The 11,761-nt window shown below is 30.3% G+C and overlaps 2 protein-coding genes across 3 annotated transcripts; one reads left to right on the forward strand and one right to left on the reverse strand.

The window, feature by feature from the left end:
* Nucleotides 1–27: 27 nt before the first annotated feature.
* Nucleotides 28–4,308, reverse strand: LOC131671965 (transport and Golgi organization protein 6 homolog). The gene is made up of 9 exons (XM_058948817.1): nt 4,066–4,308; nt 3,359–3,612; nt 3,125–3,254; nt 2,820–3,051; nt 2,208–2,732; nt 904–2,130; nt 625–829; nt 400–551; nt 28–321 (listed from the first exon to the last, which is right to left on the reverse strand). The coding sequence occupies exons 2-9, from the start codon at nt 3,402–3,404 to the stop codon at nt 28–30; spliced, it is 2,811 nt and encodes a 936-aa protein (XP_058804800.1). The 5' UTR covers nt 3,405–3,612; nt 4,066–4,308.
* A 101-nt stretch (nt 4,309–4,409) lies between these two features.
* Nucleotides 4,410–11,528, forward strand: LOC131671968 (CDK5 and ABL1 enzyme substrate 2). Of its 2 annotated transcripts, XM_058948821.1 has the most exons (10): nt 4,410–4,803; nt 5,211–5,673; nt 6,212–6,595; nt 7,042–7,296; nt 7,626–7,664; nt 8,581–8,657; nt 8,729–8,832; nt 8,906–9,012; nt 9,083–9,287; nt 9,367–11,528. In XM_058948821.1, exons 2-10 carry the CDS (start codon nt 5,255–5,257, stop codon nt 9,505–9,507), a joined length of 1,731 nt encoding a protein of 576 aa, XP_058804804.1. In that variant the 5' UTR covers nt 4,410–4,803; nt 5,211–5,254; the 3' UTR covers nt 9,508–11,528. The 2 variants fall into 2 exon arrangements, with proteins under 2 accessions (XP_058804804.1, XP_058804805.1); XM_058948822.1 differs by lacking the exon at nt 7,626–7,664.
* Nucleotides 11,529–11,761: the final 233 nt, after the last annotated feature.

Below are 11,761 nucleotides of genomic sequence, written 5' to 3' on the forward strand. Positions count from 1 at the left end.
TTCGTTACCTACAACGTATCACAAAAATTAATCAGATAGTAAAAATATCGACTTTTCAAGCTTCGGTTTGGCGAACAAAAATTGTTGCACGATGTCGTCAAATTCTTCGAGAGCTAGCTGAGCGTGTAATTGTAAAACTACATCTTTATCATTATCTCGCAAATACTTGAGACTTCGATAAAGAGTAACCAGGTTTTCGCCAAGTTCAGTTAAGGTATCTTTTCCGAGTCCTCGAAGCAACAAAGTTGCAACAAGAACGCCAGCTCTTCGACAACTATCGTCCTTATCAGTTTTTATAATGCATCCAATACAATATAAAATCTGAAAAAATTTATACATAAATAGGTTGTTACAGATATTACAGTTGAAAATAAATATAGTAATGTTAAAGCTATTCACCTCTATTATCAAAGTTCCTAGCCTAAAACCCATGATCTTACATAATTCCCCTAAACACGAAAGGCTTGAAGCTCGTACTAATGCATCAGGATCTCTTGTCCCACATAGGAAACCGTTTACTAACAAACTTTTGTACTTCGGTGCGACTTCGCCTGAGAAGAAATCGATTATCATAAAAACGATTATAAATTAAATAGAATTAATTTACAATAAAATTAACAATACCTAAAGATCTCGTCGTCTTAACAAGAATTTCTCCAAGTTTAGCTCTTGTTTCTGGTGTTACGTCACGATTTTTTAATTGCTGTGTAAGCCCAATAAATTCGTGGACCAATATTTCAAGAACTTTTTCTGGAAACATTGACGACAAAGCGCAAAGTCCGTTAATTGCTGCTAAATATATAAAAGAATCTTCATGATCCAAGTTTTCCTAAATTCATAAAAAATCGTTACTCGATCGAGTAATGAAATAAAAAAAACTAAACAAATGTATGTATTACTAACTTGGAAAATGCATAAAAGTAAGTCTTTCTTAAGAGTCGTTTCTGGATGTCTACTTTCTATTAGTTTAGTAAGTGTAATTATGCCGTGTCCACGAACCGGAAGTAGAGGATCGACTAAATCAACAAGTGCTTTATCAAATTCATTCATTTTTTTATTATCAGCTGTTAGATCACAGTAATTTGATATTGATTTTCCTTTCTTTTTGACAATTGCTTCAATTTCGTCAATTAATGAAAATACATGTGCTGGTACTTTTTTTAAATCAAATTCCTTTTTTATAGTCGATGTGAAGTTTTGAAATGTTTCCCAAGTTTTTTGTACATTACAGTCTGTTATAATCATTTTTATGAATAACAAACTTGTGTATAAAGTGTTTGCATCTTGTTCATGCATCACACAATCCTCATTTCCAAAGTTAGCAATAGTTTTTGAGAAAAAAAAATTGATTAAATTTAAAAACGGCTCAGGGTTCTTCAATACAGCTTGTTGCACCAAAGTTGAATTTGAACATAATGTCAATAATTTTACAGCAAAAATTTGTTTCATTATTCTCTCTTCTAAATCTTGTGGCATTTCTAATAGTTTTCCTTTCCTTACATTTTCTGTAGCATTATTCATGTTAGGCAAAACTTTTAACAAATACCTAAATAAACTAAATGCAAAATTTTCATCCTTTTCAACTATATTAAAAAGACAATCTGTTATTTCTTCATAGTCAATGGGCTCCGACTTTGAAGTGATTTCTAAGGCACCATTTATTCCAAAGGAAAAATTCAATTTCTCTCCATATTCGCACGTATTAGTGATTTCATGGTTCAAAAATACTGCAAATAACATTTCTCTTGTCGTTTCATCCGTTAACATTTTTAAAATTAATTGACGCACTTGATTACGTAAAACATAAATGCTTTTGTATGACTTAACATATAAATAAAATAGTGGTAATGAAATTGGTAATAAAAGGGATAGTGGTAAACATTTAAATTCGGCATTTGTTGTTAAAAATAGTTGATATAAATTTTCTATACAATGAGACACTTCTTCTTCAGTCTTAACTATAGCAAAAGTTTTTAGATGAGAATCACATTTTACTAACAGTGGTTTCATAATAACATTAATTATCTTTTCAATACATACTTTTGAATTATAATCATGTAAAGCTTTCATGCAAGCATTTGCTATTATAATAGCTTGAGTATTCTCTTTTGAATGGAAAAGATCCAAGATCTGAAAAGAGTATCATAACTTCTTTTTTAGTCTTTCGATTTACCGCGATAATTCAATTAAAAATTAATCTGCAATACCTGTGGACATATGGAATTGTAATATTTTTCAGTATCTGATCCATGTGATGTAGCAACGAGTTTTGCAGTAATATCTAATTTATCCCAACACTTTCCTAAATCAGAAACGTCATTGCAGATTGCTAATGTAAGAGCAGTAATACCATTAGGCAACATAATTCTTTCAGTTAAGAGACATTTAATGTTTATTTGCAGCCATTTTGGGTTGTTTTTAATACTCAAAATCACCATTAGTTCTTTTATTAATAAGGATTGAGGACAGTTTTCAACAACATATTGCAACTTGTTGTAAAAACTCTCTTGCTCATTTTTCAATTGTTGGTACAGCAGAGGTGTCATTTCCAAGTCTGAATTTGAAATATTTGCAGTTGTCTGATTATCTGTAGGTTTTTTTAGCGGTGCATGTGATAATTGTAATAAAGCTACTAATAAACAATCTAATTTAGACATTACCGCTACACGGAATGTATTTTTGCCAAACAGTTCTAGAAAAACTGTTGTCGTATATGATAATCTTTTATATTTCTATAAAGAAAAATTGTTTATTAAAAAATCCAATATCAAAATTTAGGAAAATTTTAAGGGTTCTCTAAGATACAATATAATGTTTACCTCGATCGCATCATTCAAATTGAAATCCAATATAAATGTTTTCGATCTCATAGTATAGGTATGAATTTTTATGTGAGGTAATAAACAAGGTAAAATTCCAATGCAAGCTGATATTTCAAATGCTGTCTTAACAATGCGGTATTGTTCAACAGTAAAAATAGCATTCTTTTCTGCAAATTCATTATTACTGAGTTTGATAAGAGTATATAGAAGTAAATGAAGATAATGCCACCTAGAATAGATATACACAATGATGTAACATTAATTATAACTATTTTTAATACGTTATAAAATATATATTTTACCCAGTATCATTGGAAATATTAGCCAAATTCTTGTTTTGTTCAATTTCATCCACAATATTTAGCGGTAAAGTCAATAATACTGAGTCTGAAATATTTCTTAACTTTTCATCATTTACAGTACTACTTGTACCTGCAAAATATATTTTTCATTTTTAAAACTACAGGTGAATTACTAATACTTGATATACTTTGAAACAAAAAATGTTTAAAAAAAATTAAAAAATGTTTGCTTACTTTCGCCAAAATCTGTCAATAACTTTAAGATTCTATGGCAATCCATTTTCAAAGGACATTAATATACTCTATGTTATGTAAAATTTGTTACATAATTGTTTAGAAACTCGTGCACTGCATTGTGTACATAATTTGTTATTACAGATGATTGTCAGATGATTACATGAAGGTTCAATGAAGGTTAAGTTCTGCTCGTATGGGTTGTAATCTTAGATTACTTGAGTTTAGTTTACTAGATGGCGGTGGCTCTCTGACTGAGGTGCCGATGTCAATATGAGCAAGCATGATTTTTATTATTTTATTATATTGTAGATATATTGTGGGGGAAAGGCCGAGGAGCTCTTCTCCAGAAGCATTCGGACTACTTTTCTAGTAATTTAGTAAAAGAAGTGGCAGGAATATAGTACCCACTGGATACTGAACCTAAAAATTAAGATAGGATCCGAACCACCAGAGCCACGGTATTAATTTTAATTTTTGCACATGCGCTTCTTAAAAAAATCATTGGTCCCCGCTGGAGTCCCCATAAGCCATACGCTCCAGTAGCATGAAACGTTCTATCCAACTCTATACACTGATCCATCGTGCTCTGCTATAATAGGCAGTTAAGCGCATGCGCTACTTTTTAAATACAGTCACTTATAAGTAATTTCTATATTTAAACTTCACATTAGTATGATTATATATATATAATTCGTATACGTAACCTTATGACGATACAGGTTTAACGTGATCTAAGACGATGGCTAAGAATTTTATCGCCAAGTCTAGAGTTTCATAATGGAAACATGTATAAACAGTTACAATTAACAATCAATTAAAATTTCAACAAAATTTCCAAGTTAAAAGATAACTATCAATCATTGACGGGTGCGGGAAAAAAATCCGAAACGAAAATGCACAAATTTAGCTTCGAGCAATGACTTTTAAGGCCTATGACTCGATATATATAATTATATCGAGCGCCTTTTTGAGTTAACAGGGCGCGTGCGCATTCATTGTTTGCTAACATTGAAGAAGGATAAAGATAGAGGAGAGAGAGAGAGAGAGAGAGAGAGCGAGCAAAGAAAAAAGGAAGAGAAGTAGGCTCTCTCCGGGTGTCCCGGGTGCAAATCATTTAGACGTGTAGTTTCGAGCATTGTAGTGTGCAGTGATAGTGATTGATCGTGTTGTTACATAGTATACAGAACTTGAGACGCTCGTACGAGTGCCGTTGATAAGAGTATTTGCGTGATATCTTATGAAAGCAGAGGCTACAATGGCAACGTATCTTAAGGGCTTGCAATTGTGTGTGCAGTCTTTGCCTCTGTTTATAAACTCAAGAACTAAGTGCGTGTTGTTGAGTGAACATGAATCGTGATCTTAGTTTTCGTTCCACCTCGGATACTACTGCCCGACACCAAGCTGTCTTTACTTATTATTATTATTATTCAAAACTCAGGCAGGTAAATATATGTAGATATAGGCGATATAGATAGTTTTCGCTATGAAAAGTCAAAACTGAAGGCCATCGTCGTATTTTTTGAGACTCAAATGAAACTATTATGTCACTAGATTTTTAACTGCTAGATCCTTTTTTTTTATAGTACTGCATTCAAAAAAACAAGGATATATGCTTTCAATAAATATCTAGATTATGAAACTACTTCCATTGTCACTCTGATTAACTTGCGCTTGCAAATTATGTTTCTACAAGCATAACAGTCGTAACTATCTCATAACTATCCGTTATCTTTCAAATTTATTTTCTAGTCTGTGTACTTTGTTATGGGCTTAATTATGTTTGTACAAACATTATGGCCATAACTATCTGTTATCTTTTTATTTTCTAATCTGTGTGCTTTTGTTACAGACTCTTACAACAAATACTTATTAACTTGTCACTGTTACAAAGGAATGGCAGCAGCCATAAGGAGAAATCACTCTCGAAGAAGATTAGCTGCATTTACATTTTTATCAAATATTTCATTGGATGGAAGTCACAGGGATACTCGACTAGTGTTGCTTCCTCGAAACGGTGCATCTAATAATCAAAACAGTGAGGTTCAACCAGTGCAATCGAAACTAAATAAAGAAAATGTAGAAACTATTAGGAATGAAGCCTTAGTTGGTTCATGTGATGAAAATACTAATCAAGCAAGAAAACATAATGACTCACCTCAGCCTGTAGCACTTCCCAATCGAGTGCAAGATAGGTCATTCAGCTCTGATTCAGAGGCAACTGTAACACCATCAAAAGCAGCTACTAACTTGCCAGAGCAAGAACACAACTGTCCTCTGCTTTTATCATCTCATCATGCTTCTTTCAGAGAACGGTAAATAATACAAACAAATAACAAGACTTATCAATGAATACTATGTTGCTTTATTGAAGCTCAATGTATTTGTAAATATCTGAATCTTTACATATCATCAACTATAAAAACATTTTTCAGTTTATATTTTAACATTTGAACAAAAGTAACAAACTAACTATCTCCAACAAGTTGTTGGTTACTTGAAATAAGAACAAAAGAATGTAAAAATAAGACAAGTGACAGACTAATTACTTGACAGTTATATTATCTTTATACTTTTCAGCTGCTGACTTTGAAAGTAAAAAAATTACTGTTAAATATTATCGTTTCATTTTGAGACAATACCACAGGTTGCAGAAATTTTATTTTTAGTTTTTCATCAGTGTCTCTTTCAGTATTGCCAAGTATCCTATATTTAATTAAACTAATTGAATTAACTCTATTTATAAACCTATTACTTATCTGGTTGCATAATATTTATAATACGCAAACGTAGAGTTAACCATGCTGTATAATACAAAAATTAGTCTAAATTTAATTTTTTATTTTTCTACAGCTCTGGCACTACAGGCAGTGAGCACTGTTTAATTGAACGCCGAGTTGGCTCCTTGCATTTCAAAAGGAAGATTGCTCATCAAACTTCAACCTTATCAGAAGATATTAAAAATCAGTATAATAGTAGTAATGAGAGTATAGGATCATTGCGTACAAAATCTCTATCACAATCATCAAAATCAAAATCTAAAGCACTTAGTAATCCACAGACGGGTTGTATGAATAATGGAATAATTCCAGAGGTTTCAAGAGAATTGCGTTTTATGAAAAAGCCAATCAATGGTCATAAATTTACTGATGACCGAGTGATATTAGTATCTTCTAAGAAAGTACCATTTTTAGTGTTTTCATCACTTCCCTTTAGCAAAGGACAACGCACTAGCTGGTTAGTATATAACAACATTATCAACTTATATTATTAAGCTTGTGATTAATGTATACCACATTAACATAACATGTTATGCACCAAATCTTAAAATATGAATAACTGCAATTTGAATACTATTTTTATTATTATGGTAGCTTACAAAATACTGCAACTAATTCTCCAGTCTTCAAAAATCTCTCCATTACTAATCCAATTTTAAAAAGGTATTTTGGTGATTTCTGTAGGACATCATCCTTTTGTAGATAGAGATTTGGCACTTTTGGCTCTATCCTAAACATATATCAAATAGACTCTTGTAGAATTCCATACTTCAACAACGCATAACCGCAAATTTTAATCAATGCATTTATTCAAATCAGACGCATATAAACCTTTGTTATTAAACACAGCTACATTTTCAAAATATAATATATACGTTTTATAATTTATTTGAATGTACTTAGGTCTGAGCTGCGCAAAGATGGCGGGCGCAGAAAAAACACTATCACCTCGAGGCCCTTATCATCCATCAACGACAATTTTGATCCCTTTGGATTGTTGGGCATCGAAAGGGCCCAAAATGATCAACAGATATCGTATAGAAAATTACTGGAACCATCATCACAATTCCAAAAGGAAAAGAAAATGCACATGAGTGATAGTGAAGCTATCGAGTTAATGCACATTTCATCCAGCAATAAACATCACGTTGTATCAAGGTAAGAATGATGATTTTTTCAGTGATTAAATCTTTGTGTTTTGCTTGTCACGTTTTTACTGTGTGTCAATGCGAGCAGGAAAGAGATTGACTTTTACGCAAAATATTACGAAAACAAAATTAATAATGTTTACGTAATCTCTTTTCTTAGCAATTTCTATTTTATCTCATATTGTGCCATTAAATATCAAGAGTGTGTTTGTTTGATAGTTTTGTAATCAAAATTTGGCTATTTTAAGAAATATGCGGCGCAAGCTATTTAAAAAATGCATGAATTTCAAATTTGAATTTATGAACATACAACTCATGTCGGTTTGTTAAAAATTACAGGACGAAAACTATTACATGGAATCCAGAACATACGAAGTGGTAAAACTATGAAATATTTTGACAATATAAAATCATTTTTTTTTTATAAATAGTAGGGTGTTGGAATATTTCGTTGAAGAAACTAATTTTGAATGAAAATTTTATGAGTATTCAACTATTAGTTTGGTATCGTCAGTTTTGCATGTTCATATCGTAACAGTTGTTTTGATGAATATCAGTAAATAAATTTCAGTATAGTATTTTGGATAAAATAGTGGTCACATGTACTTATCAGAGACCAGAGTATCGCTTTTATCGCACGCAATCTATATCTGCATTTTCAATCAAATCTAGAAAAAATTTAAGACTCAATTATGGATTTTAGCTTTTGCAAATTTAAGAATATTGAAGTTATTATAGTTAGTACATTTTTTATATTTGAATATGGCTACATGATTTATAAATGTTAGACTGATGAAGATTAATGCCCTCAGTCAGCCGGGAACTAATTCAATGAAAACTTTCAAGTGATCTTAATTTACAAATTTTACTACAAAATATTGTCAAGCAATTTCAAATTTCTATATTCAAAAGAGTGAATGTGTGATATGTTCAATTTTATTCATAAGATTCTATGAGAAAATTATTTATGTACAGCTATCTTTGGAATAGCTGTATTTTTCATGTGAAATGATTTATGATGATAAAACAATGATAATTACATATCGGTTTGACGTATACGAATGCTATTGTGGTTTTGTAAATTTGTTGCACTATTAGCCTAGTTTTCAGTTCATGTATATTAAATCGTATCTAAAAATTAAAGAAATAATAATTGTATTTAAATTATGCGATTAATTATTAGTTATATAACCAATAATTATTATTTCTTCATTTTTTCAATGCATTATTATCCATACAATACATCGATCATGTGAGTTATATTTATCTTCATAATTGTTTTCTCTGGTTTCAGGTGTTTGTCATATGATATTGCTACAAACCGCATACAGCACGTAACAGATGCTCCACCTATTGTGTTAGATCCTAAAGGTAACGTGATTCGAATAATGACTAATTCTTTAACATTACGTTATAATTCAATTTATGATTTTCACTTTTAGTCCATGAGTGGGATGAACAATTTCCATATAACCCCAATTTATTAGATGATCCCGAATTAATTGCCGGGAAACACAGGACTTTACTCACGTTCACTTCATACATGGTAATTTCATATTTTCAATGTATAATTTGACTTAACAAGACGAGTATATAACTTTTAATACTTTTATATGCAGGCTTCGGTTATAGATTACGTACGCCCGTCAGATTTGAAAAAAGAATTGAACGACAAATTTCAAGAAAAGTTTCCACACATTCAACTGACTTTAAGTAAATTACGAAGGTACATTAATAATGAGTTAGAGAATATATTCTTAAATCTTTTATTTGTTCTAAGAAAAAAATATTTTCAGCTTGAAACGTGAAATGAGGAAAATTGCTAAAATGGAAAATGGAATTGACTTATTAACAGTAGCTATGGCATACGTGTATTTTGAAAAACTCATTTTGCGAAATATCGTTACAAAACAAACTCGCAAGTTATGTGCTGGTGCTTGCCTGTTACTCGCTGCTAAGTTAAATGATGTTAAGGGCCAAGTCTTGAAATCGCTTATCGAGGTATGAAAATTTCTAACAAAATGTTTGTAATTAGATCCAATTTTATCTGGTATTATTTTATTTATTCGAATAATTTCAGAGAACGGAAAATGTATTGCGATTAAATCGCAAAGATTTATTGACATCCGAATTTGCAGTTCTCGTGGCTCTTGAATTCGGCTTACATCTTCCGACGTGGGAAATCTTTCCACACTATCAACGTCTTTTATACGAATCTTGACCTCTCATCTATTCGATCGTAGGTATAACTACCTGTTTTTATCATTAAACTTCAAACTGCGAGCAAAAAGTTCTTTCAACTTAAAACCAAATAAATTTATTAAGATAATTTCCGAGTGATAATATACATAAAAGTTTAAGAAAATTTAAAAAAATTATAAATCATAAACTTTTGCAATTTATAACATAAAAGCAAATAATATAATAATTATAAAACATTGATTTTATGTTTACGTTGTAGGTGTACTTAAAAAATAATGTTCTTTATCATTTCTCACTGAATTCGAATTATTTCGACAGTATGGAGTTTACGTTATTTATAGTTGTAACTGTTTATTCAGTTTGTCTTTACGTGATATGAGTTTTTTAATCAAACTTTTGTAACTTTACTGTCTTTTCTCTTTGTATATTCACGTTTTGCTTTTTAATGACTTGCATTATTGCCATACAGTTTGCCAATTTAAAAAAATAACTAGTACTGATTGGTCTTACAATGTCAGCTGTAATTTGTCAGCTGCATTTCTAAAGTAGTTCTAGAAATAAAACTCGAATAGTGTATTGTAAGCTATTTAACTTTATATAATTACAAATTTGGTAAAATTCACCCAGTACGTGTGCAAAACAGTAGGATTACTCTCAGCCTTGATGTAAAACTTCCAAATATTGTCCCATAAGACGTCCAAAATAGTTTATGGAAAATAATTTTTATGTGCTTAACAATTTCATGAAAATAAAAACAGTAATGAGTTCTATAGAAAAAGAAAGATTAGAAAGAGTTTTTGACATTACAAGATTTTAATATTTCTATAAGAAATTTGAATACAAGGAAAAATCTTTGAGTGTATATATTGAAATGATAAGAAAGGTATTTTGCACCATTTTATAAGCAGTCGATTTAATTTGAACAGATATTCAATATTTATTGTTATATTCTTCTACACACTTTACCACAATAATTATAGTGCAAAATTTGATATTCTCTGAGTACATAGTGCTGAGACTGATCATCCATAATTTTTGGATTATTAATATAGTCGTGGTTAAAAAGACTTTTAGCCTATTTCAAAATTAGCGCAGCACAAACTTCGTTTGTACCGCTCATTAGATTAATATACGATTTGAATCAGAAGAATCTTGGGATAAAAGTCCATGATTTAAAGGATTGTATAGATTTAATAAGGATTTCATCGGTTTTCACTTGAAAAACTTAATAAAAAAAGTTTATGATACATTTTGTAATGCTTTAGTACTCTACTTTCTTCTAGTCTACGAATGCTGAATGTATTTCAATGTAAATATGGTGTCACCAATTAAAGTCAAAACGTTGTTGATTCGGGGCGGGGAATCCGAAAAGAGTAACATTTATAAATTTAATAAACCTGGCCAATGTCTTATTGGTATTTACAACAAAATCGAGAATTTACTTATCTCAATATAGCACATATTTGATAGTATGACGACTTTTGTAGAATGAAGCTTTTAATTACTACAGAAACAAAGCGTGCGTTTAACCACATTCAATTTATCTTTTTCAAAGAAAGCAAAACTCTTTAATGTACCTGTTAAATTGTGAGTCAAGATTTCATCATTTTGTAAATAATAAGTTAATGTACATATAAAAATCTAGAGTAAAAAGAAAGTGTCAATCGAGATTTGAATACACAAAAGTAAGTAATTCAATAGTTATTGTTTTTATTTTATAATTTGTGTTTGATTATTATTGATGATGAAAATTTAATTGTTTAATGATCATGTAAATACTTTCGAGTTACATTGACTCTTGTTAAAAATTTTCTTATAAATATTTTTTATGACTGAAGGTGATTTGGATTTGAAAATCTGAATGACAGTTAGATAGTTAACGAGCTGGGTCTCGATATTATTATTATTATCATTATCATTATTATTACATAATCTACCAATAGTACAAGCTTTTCACATTATATACAAACAGTATCTACAATTCTATACCTTTCAATCTTGTATACCGAAAATTGTACTGTCTAATAAAAACCTACATAATGGCAATTGCTCTTTTAATGTTATTTCATCCTACTTTCACTCGTTCTTTATCTTTGATTATCATGTTGTTGAATCAGGAATAGAATAAAGCTTTTTGTAAAAATCTAGTGCTTGAATATGAATTATTTAACTACTATATGGATTTTGAAGAGAATCATATTACATGAATTATATTTGTAACATTGAAGATTTTAATGAACCCGTAATAAAGACTCAAAATTACAATTCATAGA

Source organism: Phymastichus coffea, unplaced genomic scaffold (genome assembly GCF_024137745.1).
Source record: "Phymastichus coffea isolate CEN01 unplaced genomic scaffold, Cenicafe_Pcof_1.1 PCOF00139, whole genome shotgun sequence".
NCBI classification, from domain to species: Eukaryota; Metazoa; Arthropoda; class Insecta; order Hymenoptera; family Eulophidae; genus Phymastichus; species Phymastichus coffea.

What these genes read in the sequence shown, in the direction of transcription:
- LOC131671965 (XM_058948817.1), bottom strand. Translation starts at nt 3,404, where the DNA reads ATGGATTGCCATAGAATCTTAAAGTTATTGACAGATTTTGGCGAAA. An exon ending in ACAATTCCATATGTCCACAG is followed by an intron (nt 2,131 to 2,207) that starts GTATTGCAGATT and finishes TACTCTTTTCAG; the next exon opens with ATCTTGGATCTTTTCCATTC. An exon ending in TACTTTTATGCATTTTCCAA is followed by an intron (nt 830 to 903) that starts GTTAGTAATACA and finishes TTATGAATTTAG; the next exon opens with GAAAACTTGGATCATGAAGA.
- LOC131671968 (XM_058948821.1), top strand. Translation starts at nt 5,255, where the DNA reads ATGGCAGCAGCCATAAGGAGAAATCACTCTCGAAGAAGATTAGCTGCA. An exon ending in AAACATCACGTTGTATCAAG is followed by an intron (nt 7,297 to 7,625) that starts GTAAGAATGATG and finishes TAAAAATTACAG; the next exon opens with GACGAAAACTATTACATGGA. An exon ending in AATCCAGAACATACGAAGTG is followed by an intron (nt 7,665 to 8,580) that starts GTAAAACTATGA and finishes CTCTGGTTTCAG; the next exon opens with GTGTTTGTCATATGATATTG.